Genomic DNA, 24,984 nt, shown 5'->3' with positions numbered 1-24,984 from the left:
CACACACACACACACACACGCACGCTACAAAGAAGAGCCTGATTCTTCCAGCTAAAGGACCAGGAAAAGAGTAGCCTAAAAACAACAAAAACGCGTTTGGAAATATCTACCCTACTTCAGTCAAACCCCAAAGGAAAACTGCCTCCTCCATGCAATTTCATTGGCCTTTGAAAGAAGCAGGTCTTCCATCCAACCCTCTCCCTTTCCCCATACCATGGCCATAGACATTACACTACAGTTTCCCGCCAGGTGCTGTCTTACAGGCCAGTGGGGATCTGCTCCATTATCTTCTGCCTGCTATAACTTTATGAGGGTAGTGTGTTTTAGGGGTAGTGGGAGTGCAGAGCAGGGAGCTGATCTTCCAATTCCCCACCTCACAGCAGCCAAAAGTGCTTTAATTCCCTCACAAAGGTAGTATCAGCTGGGGGTGGAGGTGAGCAGAGCTTCCACGGGTCCCATCCAGCATCAATAAGGCTGAAGAAGACAGTTCAGGTTATGTTTTTTTTTTTTTTTAAAGATTTTATTTATTTATCTGACAGAGATCACAGGTAGGCAGAGAGGCAGGCAGAGAGAGAGGGGGAAGCAGGCTCCCCGCTGAGCAGAGAGCCCAATGCGGGGCTGGATCCCAGGACCCCGGGATCACGACCTGAGCGGAAGGCAGAGGCTTAAACCACTGAGCCACCCAGGCGCCCTTCAGGTTGTGTTTAGTAAGTACTTCTCTTTTTCTTACTCCTGGTGTCAGCAAAGCCAAGTGGGCAGCTGAGCCTCTACAGATTCAAGAAACTGGGTGAACCCCTAACAGGATAAACCCAAAGAAATTCATGCTTCCACCTCATAATTAAATTTCCCAAAACCAAAGACTAAGAAAAAAAAAAATCTTTAAAGTAGCCAAAGAAAAACAACATCTTACCTATAGTTATACACAGTTATTTAACAGCAAGTTTTCAATTAGAGTTCTAGCCATTCTTTGTTTGCCAAACGTTTCCCCGCCTCAGGCCATAAAGTATAAAATTGAAAGCCCACCCTGGAGTATCCTCTTTTCTAAGTCTTGATATCCTTCCAAACTCTGCCTGCATTTGGGCATACTCCAATGCCTTCAGACAGTTATGCTTTTTGAGTGTTTTTTCTTTTTTATATTTTGCCCAGAATTTAGAATTGTCTTACAAAAGGGGCAATCCAATATGAACTTATGTCACTGTGGCACTCTCAAACATCACAATTCTATTAAAGTCCAAATCATTTATATTGACATGTATGGACTATGAAAATCTGGCTCCAGACTACCGCCTGTATCACACCTTGTTTCATTGTCTCATTTGCTTGTAACTCACCAACCACATTCATTTTCCATAAGAAAAGTTCCTTAACACACAGAAAATATTCCATAAATAATACATAATTCTGGGGGGAAATTTTATAAATAAAAAATGAAACAAGATGGGTTTGGGAGGGAGACAAACCATAAGTGACTCTTAATCTCACAAAACAAACTGAGGGTTGATGGGGGGAGGGGGTTTGGGAGAAGGGGGTTGGGGTTATGGACATTGGGGAGGGTATGTGCTATGGTGAGTGCTGTGAAGTGTGTAAACCTGGTGATTCACAGACCTGTGATAAAAATATATGTTTATAAAAAATAAAATTAAAAAAAATTTCATGTTGTATAATATGTCTCTAATATTGCTAGGAGTGCTGTATGAAAATAACATTCATTGATTTGATGAAGCTAAGTGAGTTTGTTTGTCTTATAAATATATTTAAGTTTGGAATTCTGTATCATAAAGCATATGTGTGTCCCTCTCATATCACTGATTTTGGTGTTGTATGTTTTTTACATATTTTGGATACTAACTCTTTATTGGATATGTCATTTGCAAATATTTTCTCCCTTTCAGTAAGTTATCTTTTAGTTTTGTTGATTGTTTACTTCTCTGTGCAGAAGTAATTTTAATTTTGATAAAGTCCCAATAGTTTATTTTTGCTTTTGTTTCCCTTGCCGTAAGAGACATATCTATAAAAACGTTGCTACAGCCAATGTTAGAGGAATTACTGCCTGTGCTCTCTTCAGGTCTAACATTTAGGTCTTTAATCTATTTTGAGTTTATTTTTGTGTGTGGTGTAAGTTGTTCAGTTTTCCTAACACCATTTGTTGAAGAGCCTGTCTTTTTCCCATTACATATTCTTGCCTCTTTTGTCAAAGATTAATTGGCCATATAATTGTGGGTTTACTTCTGAGTTCTCTGTTCTGTGTCATTGATCTATGTGTCTCTTTTTGTGCCAGTGTCATACTGTTTTGCTTACTTCATAGCACATTTGGAAATCTGGGATTGTGATTACCTCTAGCCTTGTTCTTCTTTTTCAAGATTGCTTTTGCTTCAGAGTCTTTTGTGGTTCCATACAAATTTTGGGATTTTTTTGTTCTTGTTCTGTGAAAAATGCTGTTGGTATTTTGATAGGGATCACATTAAATTGGTAGATGGCTTTGGGTAGTATGGACATTCTAGCAGTATTTATTCTTCCAGTCCATGAGCGTGGACCATCTTTCCATTTGTTTTTGGTCATCTTCAATTTCTTTCATCAGTGTTTTATAGTTTTCAGAGTACAGGTCATTTACCTCCTTGTTTAAGTTTATTCTTAGGTATTTTAATATTTTTGGTGTAATTGTGAATAGGACTGTTTTCTTAATTTCTCTTTCTGCTACTATAGAAATGCAGTGGATTTCTGTACATTGCGTATCTTTGGCCTTACTTCACTTGTCAGTTCTAGTAGTTTTTTGGTAGAGTCCTTAGGGTTTTCTATGTATATAATATGTCATCTACAAATGATGAAAGTTTTACTTCTTCCTTACCAATCTAAATGCCTTTTATTTCTTTTTCTTGTCTGATTACTGTGGCTGTAACTTCCAGTACTATGTTAAATAAAAGTGAAGAGAGTGGACATCCTTTCCTTGTTCCTGATCTTAGGTGATAAGCTCTCAGATTTTGACCACTGAGTATGAAATTAGCTGTGGGTTTTTCATATATAGCCTTTGTTATGTTGAGGTATATTCCCTCCAAACCTTTGTTGAAGGTTTTTATCGTGGCTGGATGTCCTACTTTATCAAATGCTTTTTCTTCATCTCTTGAAATGATCATATGATTCTTTCTTTTGTTGATCTTACGTATCATGTTGGTTGATTTGTGACTATTGGACCACCTTTGCATCCCAGGAATAAATCCCATTTGATCTTGGTGAATGATATTTTAAAAATATTGTTGGATTCAGTTTGCTAGTATTTTGTTGAGGATATTTGTATCTGTATTCATCAGAAATACTGGCCTGTGGTTTGTTTTTTTTGTTTGTTTTGTTTTGTTTTTGTTTTTTTTGTCATGTCTCTATCTGATTTGGTATCAGGATAATGCTGGCTTCATAGAATGAATTTGGAAGCTTTCCTTCCTCTCCTCTATTTTTTTGGAATAGTTTGAGAAGAATAGGCATTAACTCCTCCTTAAATGTTTGGTGGAATTCACCTGTTTAGTTATCTGATCTTGGGCTTTTGTTTGTTGGGAAGTTTCAATTACTGTTCAGTTTCATTGAGGTAATCTGTTCAAATTTCCTTTTTCTTTCTGATTCAGTTCTGGCAGGTTATGTTTCTAGAAATTTATGCATTTCTTCTAGGTTGTCTCATTTGTTGGCATATAATTTTTCATAGTATTCTCTTTAAGCCTTTGTATCTCTATGGTGTTGATAGTTATTTTTCCTTTTTGCTTTTTTTTTTTTTTTTAAAGATTTTATTTACTTATTTGAGAGAGAGAGCACAAGTAGGCAGAGCGGTAGACAGGGAGAGGAAGAAAGGCTCCCTGCTGAGCAGAGAGCCCTGATGCAGGGCTGGATCCCAGGACCCTGGGATCCTGACCTGAACCAAAGTCAGACGCTTAACTGACTGACCCACCCAAGCACCTCATTTTTCCTTTTTCTTTTCTGATTTTGTTGAGTTTTGTTGAGTTCTCTTTCTTCTTTTTTATGAGTCTGGGTTTACCAGTTTTGTAGCTCTTTTCAAGGAACCAGATCCTGATTTCATTGATCTGTTCTATTATTATTGTTGCTGTTTTTTATTTTCTATTTCATTTATTTTTGCTCTAACCTTTATTATTCCCCCCCCCCGGTTTTAGATTTTGTTTTCTTTTTCTAGTTTCTTTAGGTATATTTAGGTGGTTTATTTGAGATTTTTCTTGCTTCTTGAGGTAAGCCTATATTGCTAAAAAATTCCCTCTTAGTACAGCTTTTGCTGCATCCCAAATATTTCGGACCATTGTGTTTTCATTTTTATTTGACTCCCGGTATTTTTTTAATTTCCTCTTTGACTTCTAGTTGACTCATTCATTGTTCAGTAGCATGTTATTTAACCTTTATGTATTTGTGTTCTTTCCAGATTTTTTTTTTTTGCGGTTGTTTTCTAGTTTCATAGTGTTGTGGTCAGAAACAGTGCATGGTATGAATTCAGTCTTTTTCAATTTATTGAGACTTGTTTTGTAGGCTATAATATGTGATCTGTTCTGGAGAATGTTCCATGTGCACTTGAAAAAAATGTATCCTGCTGTTTTAGGATGGAATGTTCTGAATATATCTGTTAGCTCCATCTGGTCCAATATATCATTCAAAGCCACTGTTTCTTTATTGGTTTTGTGTTTTGATGATTTATTCATTGATGTGGGAAGGGTGTTAAAGTCCCCTACCACTATTGCATTACTGTTGATTACTTCTTTTATGTTTGCTGTTACTGCTTTATGTATTTGGATATTCCTATGTTGGGTTCATAAATATTTACAGTTATATCTTCCTGTTGGATTGTTCCCTTTATGATTATGTAGTGTCTTTTGTCTCTTGTTATAGTTTTACTCTTTGTTTTAAAAAGTCTGTTTTGTCTGATGCGAGTATTGCTACCCTTTCTTGTCATTTACGTTTGCATGATAAATGCTTTTCCATCCCTTCATTTTCGTTTTGTATGTGTCTTCAGGTCTGAAATGAGTCTTTTGTAGGAAGCATATATATGGGTCTTGCATTTTTATTCATTCCATCACCCTGTGTCTTTCGAATGGAGCATTTAGTCTGTTTACATTCAAAGTAATTATTGACAGGTAGTTCCTCATGCCATTTCGTTACTTGTTTAATGGTGGTTTTTGTAGTTCTTCTCAGTGCCTTTCTTGGAGAAGTGGCTCTTAACCTTTGGGTTATGGACACTTTTTTGAGATGCTTGGTGGAAGCTATATAATTTTTTCCCAGAAAGACATAAATATGTTATCATTTTGCGTTCAGTGACAGGGGATTCTTGGGTTCCTTGAAGCCCATCCTTGGGCTAAATCCTGGGTTTAGTAAAGGACAATTAGCTTTACATACTTCTGTAACCTTTAAGAACAACAATTTATGACAGTTTATAGGTACTTGACAATATTGAGTTAATAGAAAATGCTAAATTTTGTGCCGCACGTTTAATAAATGTACAGTATTTCCTTGATCGGAAAAAATGTACACTTTTCATTTAACATTTATCCCATTATCTGGAAAACTCAGTCTTCATTCCTCAGGGGTAGTGGGTTGTGAGGTATTACTCTGCATTTGCATAAAATAAGCTACATTTAGGATTTTAATCATTGATGTCCTGGAGCCTTTTTGTCCTAGTGAGATTATGAGCATCTCTTTCCAACTCCCTGTTCAGAGATTTCAAGTTGGTAGCCATGGTGGGAGTGTTTACAATGCTGAAATACCACCAATCAAGGCTTGCTCTTCCCTTTCCCCCAAGCTGATTTTTAAACATTTACCAGCATGCAGCTGATTTTAATTACTCATTCAGCAAACATTTTTTTGAGAGCCTGTTGTGTTTGAGACACTGTCCTAGGTGTCAAAGATACAGCAGGGAATAACAAGCATTTACTTAAGTGAACATCATTTTCTAAATCTTAAATTTTCTAATGAAAATGAAGAAGAATTGGGAGTTCCTTTTAATCAAATCATGGTGGGAAATTTGGAATCAAAAGCAAATGGATTTCCTTACTGTAGAATCTAAGAATCTTTTAATGTACTTTTATGCATTGTTAATCTCTAGGAAGAGAACATAGTGAGTATTATATCTTTCAGAAATACTATTCTGCTGCTCTGAGTCAGTCACATCGCAGACGTTAGGAATTGGTGACTAAAGGGCATTTACTCAAAGACTGTAGGTCAGAATATGACTGGGACTTCTGAGACAGACCTTCCCACCATCTGTTTTATAGGTGGTTTATTTGTAGGTTGTGGATTGAATTGTTTTATTGGTGGTGTCCTGATTCATTCTGTTATAACTTCATTTCTAGTAATTAAAGGAAAAAGCATTTTCTGTAATGAGAAAGCACTGTTCTTGTTACATTGTTATTAATTTTAGAAAAATCTTTTTTTTTTTTTTTTTTTGATCTGCAGTCCCTACTGTGAACTTCTGCCACCAACTTCTCTCTGTGGCTAGATTTCTCCTCAGCAGTGGGCAGCTCTTGCTCCAGGGCCTCTCCCTATAATGGGAGTCTCTAAATAGAACCTCCTTCATCTGCCATTTCACCCTCATTAGGCTGTAATGTTTCTCAGAGTGTGGTTGATGGATTGTTGCATCACAGTTGCTTGGGTAGGTATTAAAACTATAAGTTCCTGGGTCTCACCTCAGACCTCTTGATTTAGAGTCTGTTATTTGTGCAGCCCATGAATTTATGCCTTAAAGCACATTTATATTTCCATGTTGAATTAAACTCCATTTTTGGGTAGGTGTATATATTATTTGATACTGTTGTAGGGCTATTGGCATTTTGGCCAGAACTGTCACTGTGTGGCACTTTTTGGGCACAATAGGACATTGAAAATCCTTGAGTCCTACCTACCAGATGCCATTATCATCTCCAGTTATTAGTGCAAGCAGAATGCCTTCACACATTTCCGGACACCTCCTTTCTACCACAAAGGGCCAGTGTCCTCCCTAATCACATCATTGCTATATCCTACTTATGTTACTCTAGAAGTTACACTTAATAATTTAATACATATATCTAATCTAAGCCCTCACATTACTCACTAACTCTACACTCTTCCTAAACAATAAAAGTTCCTTAGAGCACTTTTTTAAAGCTAGGCTCCACGTTCATAATTTCCAAAACCTTTTCAGAAAAGTTTAAATGGGTGGGCCTTAGCAAGAGTCTCATTCATCCCTGAGTCCTGGGGCCAGGGAAACCAGGTCCTTGATCCATCCAAGGTGATGTGAATTAAACTTGGGTCTCTCAAGTTCTGTAGCTCTTCAGGAGGACTGTGGAATGAGACCCTGGGACCAGCAGAATGGCAGAGCAACTGGCTTCCCCAGGGAAGAGAACATCTTTCTCTCTAGGTTGTAAAAGGGAGGGTTTTATGTGTATTGATGGGGACAAGGAAAGCCTGGCCTCAAGGAGTCAGCCAGCTAAATAAGGAATTACAAAAAGACGATAACATTCTCAGCCCAGCTAATGGTGGACTTTCTTTTCTTCAGTTCTTCGCCCTCCCACCTCATAATACGCCAGAAAATGGTTAGTTTATCCTGGTGTATGGCTGGGATTCCTGCAATGACATTCTCTGTATCTTGTCTGCCTGGTTGTCCTTTGTTTTCTCCAAAATAATATCTTATTTCAAAATGATTTTCTCTTTGATTGGGAAGATAAATTAGATTAAAAAAATAAATAAACTCTGCAGGGAGCCTATTGCGGAGCTTAAACTCAGGACCCTGAATCAAGACCTGAGCTGGGACCAATGGTCAGATGCTTAATGGACTGAGCCACTCAGATGTTCCCCTTAGAGCACAATGTCAATCACACCTTCCCATTTACATGCCATTTGTTTGGTATTTGAGTTCTAACTAAAAATTTAATTACTAACTAAAAAGTTTCATAAATTAGACATTATTATTATTATTGCTCTTTACAGTCTCAGTGTGTGTTTAGATTGATCCAAGATTGCCAAATTACTTTATTTTTCTTCCTCTTTGCATTTAGACTTTCCTTCTGAGTCTTTTTTTTTTTTTTTTAAATCTTGAACTGTACCTTTAGAAGAATATATTCCATGCCTCTTGGTGGTTAAACTCTGTTTTTGTTTGTAAAAGAATGTGGGTTTTTTGTTTACCTATTTTTTTTTTTAGTTTTTGTTTTTTTTTTTTTAAGATTTTGTTTATTTGACAGACAAAGATCACAAATAGAGAGGCAGGCAGAGAGAGAGGAGGAGGCAGGCAGAGAGAGAGGAGGAGGCAGGCTCCCTGCTGAGCAGAGAGCCTGATGCGGGGCTCAATCCCAGGACCCTAGGATCATGACCTGAGCTGAAAGCAGAGGCTTTAACCCACTGAGCCACCCAGGCGCCCCTACCTATTTTTTGAATGATGTTTTTACCTAGGTGTGCAATTCTAAAGTGACTTAATTTCTCTCAGCGCAGTATTATTCTGACCTTTATTACTTCTCTGAAAAGTCTAATTGTTTATTCCTTTGTAGGTAGTCTGATTCCTCTCCTCTATCTGGTTTTAAAGATCACCTCTTTGCCTTTGGTGTTTTGCAATTTCATATGATGTATCTGGATGTATATTTCTTTTTTATTTATCCTTCTTGTGACTTTTAGTGTCTCCTGAATACAAGGTCTTCTATTCGTTCTGGAAATTTTTTAGTCAGTGTCTCTTGAAATATTGCTGTTTCTCCATTTTTTCCCCTAGTCTTTCCTTCTGAAATTGTAATTAGATGTATGAGATGAGTTGATTTGAAATGATTTTAAAATGTCTCTCAATCTTTTTTCTTTTCTTTTTCTTTATTGATTCAGGCCCGTCATTTGGTTTACTAATGCTTTCTCTGTATCTCCTCCAATTAGGTTTTTAATTCCAAGGATTGTGTATTTTTTTTTCCAGAAATTCTCTTCAGTTCTTTTTTTCCTGTCTCCCAAGTCATTTTTTTTTTAATCTCTTGTTTCTGGCCTATATATTTAATATTTTATTTCTGTAAATCTTTAAAGCAAACTTAATTGTAATTTTATGTATTATGTATCTGTTAATTCCAGAATTTGAACTTCTTGCAGATTTAATCTATTTTGTTTTGTTTTGTTCTGTTTTTAATAGCTTTTGCTGCCATTGTAGTTTGTTTCCTTTTGATAATTTTGTTTTAATCTCATATTTGGCTAATAGTGATATGTAGCTGTCTCCTGGGAATCAGATGGGTTGAAGGTATGTTTGACTTCACACAGGATTTGCTTCTCTCTCTGACAAGTGCCTTTCATTACCACCAACCCAGAAACAGCTTAAATTCATGTATTGGCTTGAGGCTCCTCATCCTTGCAAGAAGTGCATATTTCTGCTTAACTGAGAACAGGCTTGCAATAATTTTCAGTGGGCTCCATTCCAATGAAGGCCTGATTCATACAATTTTATTTTTTTTGTTTTTTTGTTTTTAATTTGCTGCCTTTGTCAACAGACAGACATCCCCCCATACAGGCCTACTCATTCACTGAGGGGTATAACCTTTCAAGGGCATTGCTGGTTTTATGTAGTGGTCTCAAGTCCACCTTTTATCACATCTAATAAAAATCAAAATTCAAGTCTCTAGATTCCAAATTTAAGCTAAGATCATGGCTTTAGTTCTTGCTTACCACTCTGATTTCATTAAATAAACTCGTTCAACAGATAGGTTTGATTACTTTTTTCTCTGTTTTTGCTGCCTGTGGGTTTCTTCTGAGTTCAGCAGTGCATTTAAAAAAAGATTACTGTATCTTATCTGCCATATCTAGGTATTTGTAATGGGAGGGATTCTCATATTTCACCTAACATATTTCCAAAAGTAAAACCTCAGGTAATTTTTATATGCACTGGAGTTTGAGCACCACTGGGCTAGAGATACTGCTGCTGTTGCTTCTGCAGTGGGAAGTTGGAATTTGGTTACCTAAACCCTTAGGTTTTCCCAAACTCAGTGCCACTGTTAAGTATTAACTATGTTATTAGTTAAGTTGACATTTGTAGTCTGTGATTTAAAAGTGTTAATGATCTAGAACAAGTCCATTTGAAAAAAAAAAAAGTTTATGGGGTGCCTGGGGTGGCTCACTTCGTTAAACGGCTGCCTTTGGCTTGGGTCATGATCTCTCTCTCTCTCTCTGTCAAATAAATCTAAAAAAAAGATTTATTTATTTGACAGAGAGCACAAGTAGGCAGAGTGGCAGGCAGAGGGAGAGGGAGAAGCAGGCTCACCACTGAGCAGGGAGCCCAGTGCAGGGCTCTGTCCGAAGACCCTGAGATCATGACCTGAGCTGAAGGCAGACACTTAACCGACTGAGCCAGGCAGGCACCCCTGAACAAGCCCATTTTGAACTGTAAATTAAACCTTGAAATATAATTTATTGATACATTGTCTTTTATCATTCACAGACTGTTCTCTGCTATATTCAATCATTAGCTAAGTGCATTAAGAAAAAAGCATGATAGTCTCAATCTTTCAAAAAGGAATAAGCATCGTATGGGGCACCTGGTTTGCTCAGTCAGTTGAACGTCATACTTCTGCTCAGATCATGATTTCAAGGTCCTGGGATCGAGACATACTTTGGGCTCTGCACTCAGCAGGGGGTCTGGTTCTCCCTCTCTCTCTGCCCCTCTGCTCATGCTCTCTGTTTCTCTCAAATAAATAAAATCTTAAGAGAAATGAGCACCATATAGTCCTAGAAATTTAGATCTTTAATCATCTGGTTTCAGGAAACAAAGAGCCATTTAAGGTAATTAAAGAAAAAAGAGGCTGTTGTAAAGATATATCTGATACGGAACTGGAATGTTGTCAGGAACTCAAGGCAGCTTTGGAGATCTGTTCCTTTCTCATGAGCTCTTACAGTTTTTTCTGTGCATTTGTTCTGTTCTCTGCTCTTTGACTGTCTCCTCATTGTATCTCTCCTACTTCTTCTAATCTTCACTTTTCCAAAGGTCTTGATTGCTAAGACACAGGCACAGTTTTATGGCCTAGTTTTCACACTGGGTTAAATTGCATGGTGGTACTGTTTTTCAGTATTTCCAAGTTCAAACTTTTTAAAGCTGCGATATCCAATACAGTTGTCACTAACTACACATGGCTATTAAAATAATGTGTTGGACCTGTATGCTGTTAACTATAAAGCGCTGGTGAAAGGCACATAGAGAAAACCTAAATAGAGATTAGTGTTCATGGATTGGAACACTCTACATAGTAAAGATGTTAGTTCTTCCCAAATTGATAAATAGATTTAATGTAATTCCAAACAGAATCCCAGCAGGATTTTAAAAAATATATAGACAAGTTGATTCTAAAATTTACAGGGAAAGGCTAAAGACCTAGAATAGCTAAAGCAACTTTGAAAAAGTTGGAGGAATCACAGTAATTGATTTTTACAACTCTCTCTAAAGCTGTAGTAATTGAGACTGTTTGTAGTAATAGTAAGGGATAGACGTAAGATTAGTGTATCCATGTTGCATCCAGAAGTAGAACCACAGAGGTATAGCCAGCTGATTTTGACAGACGCGAAAGGCGTACAATGCAGGAAGGATCGTCTTTTCAAGAAATGGTATTAATTGATAAACCCCTGGCCAGACTTATCAAAAAGAAAAGAGAAAGGACCCAAATTAATAAAAATCATGAATGAAAGAGGAGAGATCACAGCCAACACCAAAGAAATACAAACAATTATAAGAACATATTATGAGCAGCTATATGCCAGCAAATTTGACAATCTGGAAGAAATGCATGCATTCCTAGAGGCATATAAACTACCAAAACTGAACCAGGAAGAAATAGAAAACCTGAACAGACCCATAACCAGTAAGGAGATTGAAGCAGTCATCAAAAATCTCCCAACAAACAAGAGCCCAGGGCCAGACAGCTTCCTAGGATAATTCTACCAAACATTTAAAGAAGAATTAATTCCTATTCTCCTGAAACTGTTCCAAAACATAGAAATGGAAGGAAAACTTCCAAACTCATTTAATGAGGGCCTCAGCATTGTCTTGATCCCAAAACAAGACAAAGACCCCACCAAAAAGAAGAATTACAGACCAATATCCTTGATGAACAGGGGTGCAAAAATTCTCACCAAAATACTAGCCAATAGAATCCAACAGTACATTAAAAGGATTATTCACCACGACCAAGTGGGATTTATTCCTGGGCTGCAAGGTTGGTTCAACATCTGCAGATCAATCAGTGTGATAAAATACATTACTAAAAGAAAGAACAAGAACCATATGATTCTCTCAAGAGATGCTGAAAAAGCATTTGACAAAGTACAACATCCTTTCTTGATCAAAACTCTTCAAAGTGTAGGGGGGATAGAGGGTACATACCTCAATATCATCAAAGCCATCTATGAAAACCCACAGTGAATATCATTCTCAATGGGGAAAAAATGAGAGCTTTTCACCTAAGGTCAGGAACATGGCAGGGATGTCCACTATCACCACTGCTATTCAACATAGTACTAGAAGCCCTAGCCTCGGCAGTCAGACAACACAAAGAAACAAAAGGCCTTCGAATTGGCAAAGAAGTAGTCAAACTCTCACTTTTTGCAGATGATATGATACTTTATGTAGAAAACTGAAAAGACTCACTCCAAAACTGCTAGAACTCATACAGGAATTCAGTAAAGTGTGAGGGTATAAAATCGATGCGCAAAAATCAGTTGCATTTCTGTACACCAACAGCAAGACAGAAGAAAGAGAAATTAAAGAGTCGATCCCATTTACAATCACTCCCAAAACCATAAGATACCTAGGATTAAACCTAACCAAAGAGGCAAAGAATCTGTACTCAGAAAACTATAAAGTACTCGTGAAAGAAATTGAGGAAGACACAAAGAAATGGAAAAACATTCCATGCTCATGGATTGGAAGAACAAATATTGTAAAAATGTCTATGCTACCTAAAGCAATTTACACACTTAATGCAGTACCATCAATTTTTTTCAAAGAAATGAAACAAATAATCCTAAAATTTATATGAAACCAGAAAAGATCTCAAATAGCCAGAGAAATGTTGAAAAAGAAAGCCAACATTGGTATCACAATTCCAGACATCAAGCTCTATTACAAAGCTGTCATCATCAAGACAGTATGATACTGGCACAAAAACAGACATAGAGATCAGTGGAACAGAATAGAGAGCCCAGAAATAGACCCTCAACTCTATGGCCAACTAATCTTCGACAAAGCAGGAAAGAATGTCCAATGGAAAAAAGTCTCTTCAACAAATGGTGTTGGGAAAGTTGGACAGCCACATGCAGAAAAATGAAACTGGACCATTTACTTACACCATAAACAAAAATAGACTCAAAGGGGATGAAAGACCTCAATGTGAGACAGGAATCCATCCAAATCCTTGAGGAGAATACAGGCAGCAACCTCTTCAACCTCATCCACAGCAACTTCTTCCCAGAAACATCGCCTAGGGCAGGGGAAGCAAGGGCAAAAATGAACTATTGGGACTTCATCAAGATCAAAAGCTTTTGCACAGCAAAGGAAACAGTCAACAAAACCAAAAGACAACTGACAGAATGGGAGAAGATATTCACAAATGACATATCAGGTAAAGGGCTAATATCCAAAATCTGTAAATAACTTCTCAAACTCAACACCCAAAGGACAAATAATCTAATCAAGAAATGGGCAGAAGACATGAACAGACATTTCTTCAAAGAAGACATCCAGATGGCCAACAGACACATGCAAAAAGTTGAAAATAGAGCTACCCTACAACCCATCAATCGCACTACTGGGTATTTACCCTAAAGATACAAATGAAGGGATCCAAAGGGGCACGTGTACCCAAATATTTATAGCAGCAATGTCCACAATAGCTAAACTATGGAAAGAACCTAGATGTCCATCAACAGATGAATGCATAAAGAAGATGTATATGTATACAATGGAATACTATGCAGCCATCAAAAGAAATGGAATCTTGCCATTTGCAACAATGTGGATGGAACTAGAGAGTATTATACTGAGTGAAATAAGTCAATCAGAGAAATGATATGAGGAATTTGAGAGGGTGGTATTTGGGGGATAGGGAAGAAAAAAATGAAACAAGATGGGATCGGGTGGGAGACAAACCATAAGAGACTATTAAGCTCACAAAACAAACTGAGGGTTGCTGGGGTGGGGGGAGTAGGGAAAGGGTGGTTGGGCTATGGGCATTGGGGAGGGTATGTGCTATGGTGAGTGCTGTGAAATGTGTAAGCCTGATGATTCACAGACATGTACCCCTGCAGCAAATAATACATTATATGTTAATAAAAATGAAAAAAATACTACAGGAAAAAAAAAAACAATTTTAGAAGAGTTGGACATATTCAGGCAAAAACAAAAAACAAAAATCTCAACCTAAATGCTCCACCTTAAACATTAAATCAAAATCTAAATGTAAAACTTGTTTTTTTAGAAGAAAGTATAGAAGAAAAATCTTTGACTTGAGATTAAGCAAAAAGGTTTTGGACATAAACGAAAACAGTTCATAAGTTGGACTTTATCAAAAGTATAAACTCATGCTCTATATATTAGTTTGCTAGGACTGCCATAACAAAATAACCACAGACTGGGTGGTTTAAACAATTAAAATTTTATTTTCTCACAGTTCTGGAGGCTGGAGGTTCAAGATCAAGGTGTTGGTAGAGTTGGTTACTCCTGAAGCGCTCTCCATGGATTGCCGGTGACTCCTGTCTTTCTGTGTTCTCACATGGTCTTTTCTCTGTGTGTGCACATCTGTGGATCCTTTCCTTTTCTTACAAGAACACTAGCCCTACTGGATTAGAGGCCCCCCCCTCCCCGCTCTTTTCGTTTCATTTAACCTTAATTACCTCTTTAAAAAGCCTGTCTCCAAATACAGTTACATTCTAAGGTACTGGGGGCATTAAATGAATTTTATGAATGAGTGCACACAATTCAGCCCATAACACTCTGGGAATGACGCTATTAAGAGAATGAAAAGACGAGCTATAGGCTGGAGAAAAAATATATTTGCAAAAATAAATTTGCAAATTGATAAAGAACTTGGATCTGGAATATATAAAGAACTCTCAAAACTCAACCGTAAGAAAATAAATATCTCAATTAAAACATAGAAAAAAGACCAAAACTCATTTCACCAAACAATAGCAAATGAGCATATGAATAGATGTTTGACATCATTAGCTATTAGGGAAATGCAAAATGCCAAGAGATACTATTGTACACGTGGTAGAATGGCCAAAATGGAAAGTACAATAGCAGTGACTGGCAAGGATGCAGAACAGCTGGGACTGTCATACACTGCTGCTGGACATGAGCAGTGGTACAGCTACTATAGAAAGAATGATAGTTTTTTACAGAGTTAAACATATGCCTGTCATAAGACCCAGTTTCACTCCTGGGTATTTTTGTAACCTGGACTCAGATGTTCATAGCAACTTGATTCATATTTGCCAATAACTAAAAGCAGCTAGTCTGTCCTTCTACTGGTAGTGGATAAACAGTGGTACATCCATACAGTGGAATACTGTTCAACCATGAGAAGGAATAAACTGATGGTAAATGCAGTCACCTGATGAAAGAAGATAGTCTCAAAAAGTTATATAATGAATGATTTAATTTATATGAACTTCTTGAAAAGACAAAACTATAGTGGCAAAGATCCAGTCAGTGGTTGCCAGGGGTTAAGGTAAGGCAAGGATGTAACTTCCAAGGGAGTTTTTGCAATAATGAAACTTTTCTGCTTCTCGCTGGTGATGGTGGTTACCCAAATCTATACATGTGTTAAAACTACCAGAACTTTATTTTTTTTAAGTTGATTTTTTTTAAAAGATTTTATTTATTTATTTGACAGACAGAGATCACAAGTAGGCAGAGAGGCAGGCAGAGAGAGAGGAAGGGAAGCAGGCTCCCTGCTGAGCAGAGGGCCCGATGTGGGGCTCGATCCCAGGACCCCGGGATCATGACCTGAGCAAAAGGCAGAGGCATTAACCCACTGAGCCACCCAGGCACCCCTAAAGTTGATTTTTTTCCAGTTATAGGCTAAATAGATCCTGGGTGGTAATGTACAGCATGGTGACTCCAATTATAACAACACTATATTGTGTATTTGAAAGATGCTGAGAGAATAGATCTTAAAAGTTCTCATCACAAGGAAAAAGAATTTTTAAGCATGTGTGGTCATAGATGTTACCTAAACTTATTGTGGTCATCATTTTGCAGTATATACATATATCAAATTATGTTGTACACCTAAAATTAATAAATTTTAAGCGTAGTTATATATCAAAAAAATGAAAACTCCCCAATTTAAATATTTTATTGCATACACAAACTTCTGTTCTTCAGCTGTACTAGCCATATTTCAGTTGATAGATAGCTACATGTGGCATGGGGCTACTCTGTTGTACAGTGTGGATATAAAACAAGTCCATCAGTGCAGAAAGTTCTCTTGGACAATGCTGTTTTAGAGTGGGGGTCAGCCAGTTTTTCTCTAAAGAGCCACATACTAAATACAGGTACTACATATGGTCTCCATCTCCATCCAAGTAAATAATTACAGGTACTGCATATGGTCTCCATCTCAGCTACTCAGCCATTGTATTGTGAAAGCAGCCATAAACTGTACTTAAACAAATGAACATGGCTGTGTTCCAGCAAAACTTTATAAAAAACATCTATCTCAAATTAAAAAACCAGACTCTTTTTAAAAAAAATTTTTATAAGATTTTATTTATTTATTTGACAGAGATCACAAGTAGGCAGAGAGGCAGGCAGAGAGAGTGAGAGGGAAGCAGACTCCCCGCTGAGCAGAGAGCCCGATGCAGGACTCGATCCCAGGACCCTGAGATCATGACCTGAGCCGAAGGCAGCAGCTTAAACCACTGAGCCACCCAGGCGCCCCTAAAAAACTAGACTCTTAACTATAGAAAACAAAGGGATGATTAGCAGAGGGGAGGTGTGGGGCGGGGATGGGTGAAGGGAATTAAGAGTATATTTATCAGTGAAAAGCACTGAATGATGTATAGAAGTGTCAGGTCACTGTGTTGTACACCTGAAACTGATGTAACACTGTGTATTAACTATACTGGAATTTAAGAAAATGGACATGTTTGCTGACCCCTATTTTAGAGAATCTGGCCTATATCTTTTTCGTGTCAGCTCAGGGTTTACTGGTAGAGTGACTTTATGCTTTATCATCCAAATTAAATAAAAATTTAATTTTAGGAACGAGAATGAGTAGGCACTGTTAGAATTCCACTAGGACAGTAGGCATAAACTAGGAATGTCCTGAGCAAATGAGGGACGGAGGTCACTGGATCAGTCTTCCTGTATATTTAGTTGCCATTGTGGTAGGCTCACACCCAGTTCAAGTAACTGTGGAAAAGCAATCCAGACTATTCCTTCAGCAGGGGCTGTGGGTTACCCATTTCTCTCTGAAAGGGAGTATTTATATGGGAGGCACCCTGAGGCTTGGCCCATCATATACACTCAAAATAGCCTGTGTTTTCTGTCCCTGTGCCTTTGCTCATGCTTTTCTTTCTTTGCTCTTTCCCATTGCTCTTCTATGTTTGTTGTAATCCAGTCCATCTTGCAAACATTTGCTTAAATGGTAATCTTCTTCATAAAGCCATCCCTGTAACACTCTTTTCAGACTTAGAAGTTGGTATTTATATTTTATAAACCTCAAATGGCATAGTGCCTTACATCAGGTCCCCAAACCTGACTGAACATCAGAAACACATCAGTAGCTTTAAATACAGATACATGGTTCCTGTCTTAAATCTGTTGGTTGAAAATCAGTGGTGGTGTTTTTTTGTTACTCTTTTGTTTTTAAACTCCTAATGTGATTCTTATATAACTAACCAGCTGGTTTAGTATTTGGAATCTGTTAATTTAGACTTACATGATGTGATATAAACACTGACTTTCGGAATGAGGAACATTAGAAATAGTCTTTTTTCACTTTCTTGTTTTTAAGTTGGGGGGAAGGAATTGGGAAGAAGACAGAAGGGAAATTACTTGCGGAGCTCCTACTGCTAGTTACTGGCAGAGCCGGGACTAAACTTTGTGTATCTTCACTTTCATTTCTGAACGTTTCTTCATATTAGTGTTGCACAGACCCTTCTAAGTAGTAAGCTTTGAGTACGTGAGGGTGTTTGGTACGTAATTGATTATTTTATTGGTAGTGACTGTCTCTAACTCACTTTATATTGTATGGTAGCACAATTTTTGCCTTTTAATAATTGCTTCTTGATGATGTTATTTACTCCCACTTTCACACTGAAGAAATACTTTTCTGGTAGTTCGAGATAATGCAGTAGTCAGTATGAAATCATCTTGGAAAAATTCTTTCCCAAATGAGTTCTAATATGAATGGCTTCTAAAGGGCTGACTGAACCGAAATGACTTCTTAGCTTTGAATCATAATGGTTTGCAAGAGCCCCTCTAAACTGAGACCAGTTCTAGATACGCAGGACTTTCTTACCCAGGCCCACTCCCATTTGGGAAAGGTTACCCAGGATCTATGGGAGTGTGTGGATGTGCGATGCCTAAGCCAGAGTAGCAATAGGGAAAAGGCTTGTGGGAAGTGATAATAACCTGAGTTGTGCTTTAAAGGATTATCTGGGAGTTAGGTCCAGGAAGGAGTTGGTGTGTTTGTCTGGGCAGTGTGTTCCAAAGAGCAAACGTGTGGCTAGTTTTGGGAAATGGCAATTTGTTTAGTTTGGGTGCAGCATAAAGTGCAAATTAAGAAATGACTGGAAAGACAGACTGGGGCAAGATAGTGAAAAGTTTTATTGTTGAAATGCTGTGTTTTTCATCTAGATAGCCACATGCAAAAGAATGAAATTGGAGTCCTCTGGACACTATATAAAAATTCACTCAAAATAGATCATAGACCTAAATGAAAGAGCTAAAATTATAGAATGCTTAGAAGAAAACAGGACAAAAATCTTTGTGACCTTGGGTTAAGCATTGGTTTCTTAGCTGTAATATAACGAGCAAAGCGACACAAAATAGACAAATTGGACTTGATTAAAATTAAAAACTTTTGTGCTTCCAAGAATACCAACAAGGAAATGAGGACAGTCCGTAATGCAAATTAAATATTTGCAAATCATGTAACTGATAAGAGACATGTCAGGATCTATAAAGAATTCTTCTAAGTCATTGATAACACAAAAATGAGCAAAGAGGTGAATATGACATTTTTCCAAAGAAAATATTTGGATGGCCAATGAGCAGATGAAAAGATGCTCAACATCATTAGTCATTAGTGAAGTGCAGGTCAGACCACAGTGAGAGATACCACTTCACATCCACTACAGCAGCTAAAATAAAAACCATAACAGCAAACATGGGCAAGGATGCAGAGAAATTGGAACCCTCCTATATTGGTGGTAATAATATAAAATGGTGCAGCCACTTTGGAGAAAAATTTGACAGGCTTTCTTCAAAAGCCAAACGTAGAGTTACCATGTGATTTGGTGGTTCTACTCTTAGGTCTGTCTGTACCCAAGAGAATTGAAAATAAAAATGAGTACACTAAGGGCTGCTGGGTGGCTCAGTCAGTTAAGTGTCTGCCTTTGGCTCAGATCATGATCCCAGGACCCTGAGATCAAGCCCTACAACGGTGCATCAGGCTGCCCGCTTCTCCCTCTTCTTACCCCTACCTCCCCACCCCCACCCCACTCATGCTTGCACTGTCTCTCAAATAAAATCTTTAAAAAAAAATGTGTACACCAATGTTCATAGAAGCATTATTCTTAATAGCTAAAAAGTGGAAAAAACCTAAATATCTTTTAGCTGATAAATGGATAAAAAGAATATGGTATTTCCATACAATTGATTATTATTCAGAAACAAAGGAGTCGAGTACTGATACATGCTACAGTGTGGATGAACCCGAAAATGTTATGCTGGGTGAAAGAAGCCAGTCACAGAGGACCACATTTTTGTATGATCCTATTTATATGAAATGTCCATAATAGCCATAGCCATAGAAGTACAAAGCAGACCAATAGTTCTCAGGGAGTGGGAGGGGGTGGAATAGGGAGTGACTGCTGAGTGATCTGGGCTTTCTTTTTGGAGTGATGAAATGTCCCAAAGTTAGTTAGTAGTGATGGTTATGTAACTGTGAATATACTAAAACCACTGAATTGTATGCATTGAAAGGGTGAATTTTATGGTATGTGAATTATATCTCAATAAAAGCTATTATGAAAAGTGCTATATATTTAGTGAAAAATTTAAATTCTCTGACAAGGAATTTTAATTTTGTCTTTAAAGCAATGATGTATATTCCTGAAGAGTTTTCAGATTAAGAGTGACATGATCTGAATATCATCTTCAGAGCAAGTCAAGAACCACTGGTCAAACCAGTGAGGTGGCAGAAGGCTCAGAGGTCTAGATGCTTAGAATATTTATCCTTAGTTTTCTGCCCTGAGCAAGTCTGAGAATTTTATGTTATTGATACTGAATTTTAACTTTAGAGGCACCTGGTGACACAGTCAGTTAAGCGTCTGACTCGTGGTTTCAGCTGAGGTTCTGATCTCAGGGTTGGGAGATAAAGCACCGTGTTGGGATGTGTACTCACACGGAGTCTGCTTAAGACTTTCTCTCCCTGTGTGCTTTCTACGCTGCCTGTGCACACTCTCTCTCAAATAAATCTTAATAAATCTTAAAATTTTTTTAACTTTATACATGGCAATATTTTAGATTATTTACCTTGGTCTCATTTTCTTACTAACAAATTGCTCTAGGTGATGGCTAAGAGAATAGTAGTTGCAGGGTGGATCAGGTCGGTTAAACCTCTGCCTTCCGCTCGGGTCTTGATCCTGGAGTCTTGGGATTGAGCTCCGCATCAGGCTCCTTGCTTATTAGCAGGGAGTCCGCTTCTCTCTCTGTCCCTCACCTCTCTCTCTCTCTCTCTCAAATAAATAAATTCATGAAAAACGAATAGTAGTTGCAGAGCATAGGAGACACTATTAATTTTTATGTTTATCTCAGTGAGTAGTAATCTTGACCGTTAAATTTAGAGACAGCAAAATATGGTTTAGCCAAAATACCAAGATTCTTATGAATCATAATGCTTTAAAGACTTTCTTTAGGGGGCTCCTGGTTAACTGAGTTATGCATCTGACTGTTGATTTTGGCTCAGGTCTTGATCTCTCAGGGTTATGAGATTGAGCCCTGTGTCAGACCCCACACTCAGCAGGGAGCGTGGTGGAAATTCCCTCTTGCTCTCCCTCCTGCCCCTTACCACACTCTCTCTCACTCTCTGAATACATAAAAAGTAAAATCTTAAGGAAAAAAAAAAAAAAAAAAAAAAGTGGAGGCGCCTGGGTGGCTCAGTGGGTTAAACCTCTGCCTTCAGCTCAGGTCATGATCTCAGGATCCTGGGATTGAGCCCCGCATCAGGCTCTCTGCTCAGCAAGGAGCCTACTGCCTCCTCTCTCTCTGCCTGCCTCTCTGCCTACTTGTGATCTCTGTCAAATAAATAAATAAATAAATCTTTTTTAAAAAAAAAAGTGTATAAGACTTTTCATTAACAAGGATATTGATGCAGGAAAGCTCAGAAATTCAACTTGCTTGGGGTTTTTATCGTTTTTCTTCCCTTTTTATGAATTACCTTAATTCTGTCGAATAAGTTACATATTGGAAAATATTTCACTAGGTAAAAAAGATTAGTAATTATTTTGGTTGTTTTGGTTTTTTGTTCATTCTACAAAATTGTAAGTTTAAAAACTCTTGTTATCTTCAAGAAAATTCTGGACTAAAAATTCTGGATTGATTTAAATTTTGAAAAATTATAAGTCAAGCCTATAGTAGTAAATATGACATTAGTCTGATAAGTGCTACTGATAAGTTTCTTACTTTCACAGTTTTTCTGTTAAATATGTGCTGGTGTTAACTATTAGTAAATCTATTTTTAGAAGAGTAGTACATTGTGTATAGTAGCCATTTTGGACACTTTGTGTAACTTGCGTTGTCCGTAGTGCCCTCTTGTGGTCAATTAGGAGCCAAATTTCAGCTAGAAAAAAATCATCCTGGCTTTCTTGGAGTTCATCTTATCTCTGCTCTTCGATAGTGGAATCAGCCATACTCTGAACTTCTTTTCAGTAAACAGAAAACAAAACCATGGCAAGATTTTTAAGTGGAGAATTGAGAATTGGGGAGAGTAGCATCTTACTTTATTTGGACAAGTACTAAAAAAGATGAGGGTTGGAAGACAGAGCATCTAGACGTCATGCATGAAGTGTAAGGAGAGGCAAGCAGTTGTGATAGTGTTTGAGATTTGTGAATCATGTTTATGTGATATGCCTGAATATTTTACAGGTACACTCTGTCCCCCTTTTCACAAAATGCTCCCAGAATGATGTTCTGATTTTATTTCTCTTTCATCGTGTGTGTGTGTGTGTGTGTGTGTGTGTGTGTGTGTGTGTTCTTATCCTAGGGAAGGGAATGAATACTTATCTGGCACTATATTTGAAATACATATTTATTTATTTATGTTTAGAGATTTTATTTATTTGACATCAAGTGAGAGAGAGGAGGAGCACAAGCATGGGGTAGGCAGAGGGAGAAGCAGGCTCTCCACTGAGCAGGGAGCCTGATGCAGGGCTTGATCCCAGGACACCAGGATCAGGACCTCAGCTGAAGGCAGACACTTAAAGGACTGAGCCACCCAGGTGCCCCTGAAATATGTAATAGGAATTAAGTTTAGTTGGAATTAACTGTTCAAACCTGTTTTGTACTGCCAGTAATAAGTTGGCCATGATAAACATTCATTGGTTATGGGAATTTCTTTCAGAAGGAATGAATTTTCCCTGCCAATTTAATTTACATTTTTTTTCTTAATTTGTATGGGGAAATCTTTTAAAAAAAATATTTAAGTAATCTCCCACTGTGGGGCTAGAACTCACAACCCCAAGATATGAGTCACATGTTCTTCTGACTGAGCCAGCCATGCAACTTGATATGGTGGAGAACTTTTTTTTTTTTTTTTAAAGATTTTATTTATTTATTTGACAGACAGAGATCACAAGTAGGCAGAGAGGCAGGCAGAGAGAGAGGAGGAAGCAGGCTCCCCGCTGAGCAGAGAGCCCGATGGCGGGGCTCGATCCCAGGACTCTGAGATCATGACTTGAGCCGAAGGCAGAGGCTTTAACCCACTGAGCCACCCAGGCGCCCCGGTGGAGAACTTTTAATACCTTTATTCTTGGGGGCGCCTGGGTGGCTCAGCCTCAGCTGCTAAGCTGATGCCTTTGCTCAGGTCATGATCCCAGAATCCTGGGATCAAGCCCTGCATTTGGTTCCCTGATCAGCAGGAAGCCTGCTTCTCCCTTGCCCTCTCCCCTGGCTTGTGTTTCCCTCTCTTGCTGTCTTTCTGTCAAATAAATAAATAAAATCTTTAAAAAAAAAACTTCGTTGATCTTTGAGTTAAAAAGTTAAGTTTTATATTGCAGCAGTGGCTCTGTCCCATATCTACCTTCCTGGATTGCTATATGATGTTTTTAATGCTCCGGTATTCTTAGAAGGATTCCACTGTTAATGCTGTTACCATTCCTTGTGGGTGATTCACTGATCTTCACCAATCCTTTAATAAGAGTATTGTGGGGTGCCTGGCTGGCCCAGTCAGTGGAGTGTGCAACTCTTGATCTTGGGGTTTTGAGTTCAAGCCCCATGTTGGGTGTAGGGATAACTTAAAAAAAAAAAAAAAAGTATTGTGACTAAGAGTAATTCTGCCCACAGGACTGTATCTTTCTGTGATCAGGGAATTGTACATACTGATCTTCATTGCTTGATATGAAGATCAAGTTTCAATTAGCAGTTTAAATATTATGTAACAGGTATAATGGTCTGAAGCATTTTGGAAGTTGTGATCCAACTGTAAAACATTTTAAGTTGACAGCTACTGCCATATTCATACAAATTGAAAAGATGGCTTCTGCTTACTTATACATAATTACAGTTGTAAATACCAGCAATCAAATATTATGAATTGATTTTTTTTTAAGATTTTATTTATCTGTTTGAGAGAGAGAGAGAGAGCATACGCACGCAGGAGAGTGGGGAGGGGCGGGGGTGGGGGAGAAGCATACTCCCACTGAGTAGGGAGCCTGATGCGGGTCTCAATCCCAGGACTCTGGGATCATGACCTGAGCTGAGGGCAGATACTTAACCAACTGAGACACCCCAGCGCCCCCCACATTCTAAGATTTTTAAGTTTAAAAGTTTAAGGCTAGGTAGTTCAAAATTTTACCTCACCTTTGAATGCATGGCAGTAGAGTATAATGCTTTTAAGCTCAGACTCTGAAGTCAGGCTTGTTGGGTTGGAATCTTGCTATCACTTACTAGCATTATGTCCTTGGCAAGTTTTTTTAACTTCCCTGTGCTTCAGTTTCCTCACCTGCAACATGGATATAATAGTTGTACCTACCTCATAAGATTGTCGTGGGGAGAAATGCATTACTGTAAAACATTTAGAACAGTGCCTGGCACATACAGAAGTCTCTCTGTGTGTTAACTTATTATTACCATTATTAAATTTACAGTTGAATTAATGTTGACATTCATTGTGAAAAATATACTGTCTATTTTGTAATAGAAAACCCATCTGCAATTCTTGCTTTAAAAAAATGTTTCTGTATAACTGAAAATAAACAATAAACTAAAATTACATTTCATAAAGTTTTTTATGAAAGCTCTTTTTCACAGTTATCTTTTCTTCTCTTTTAGGCACGGAATGTTAACACTGGTGAATTGGCAGCAATTAAAGTAATAAAATTGGAACCAGGTAAATTGAAATTTAATGTTTCTTATTGCCATAAGCACTGGATAACTTTAAAGCTGATTTAAATGATTGGTCAGCATTCTCTGATTGTTCTTTTTTTTTTTTTCCCCACTCTCTTTTTTTTTCCTCTCTTTTTTTTTTCTCTGATTGTTCTTAACATCTGGAAAATAGACTGGGGTTTGGTCTTTCCTCCTCC

General features: G+C 37.8%; 1 protein-coding gene across 2 annotated transcripts in view; it reads left to right on the top strand.

Moving 5' to 3' along the window:
* Positions 1–24,984, top strand: part of LOC111158411 (mitogen-activated protein kinase kinase kinase kinase 3) — a 199,121-nt gene that overhangs the window by 48,119 nt on the left and 126,018 nt on the right. For both annotated transcript variants that reach the window (XM_022520409.1, XM_022520408.1), the window contains exon 2: positions 24,734–24,791. In XM_022520409.1, coding sequence (XP_022376117.1) covers positions 24,734–24,791 — 58 coding nt within the window. The remainder of the gene's footprint in view (positions 1–24,733; positions 24,792–24,984) is intronic.

The sequence above is a fragment of the Enhydra lutris genome, unplaced genomic scaffold (genome assembly GCF_002288905.1).
Source record: "Enhydra lutris kenyoni isolate GAN:26980312 unplaced genomic scaffold, ASM228890v2 scaffoldscaffold59, whole genome shotgun sequence".
In the NCBI taxonomy this organism is placed as follows: domain Eukaryota; kingdom Metazoa; phylum Chordata; class Mammalia; order Carnivora; family Mustelidae; genus Enhydra; species Enhydra lutris.
Note: the sequence above shows the minus strand (reverse complement) of the source record. Positions and strands in the feature narration are given on the sequence as shown.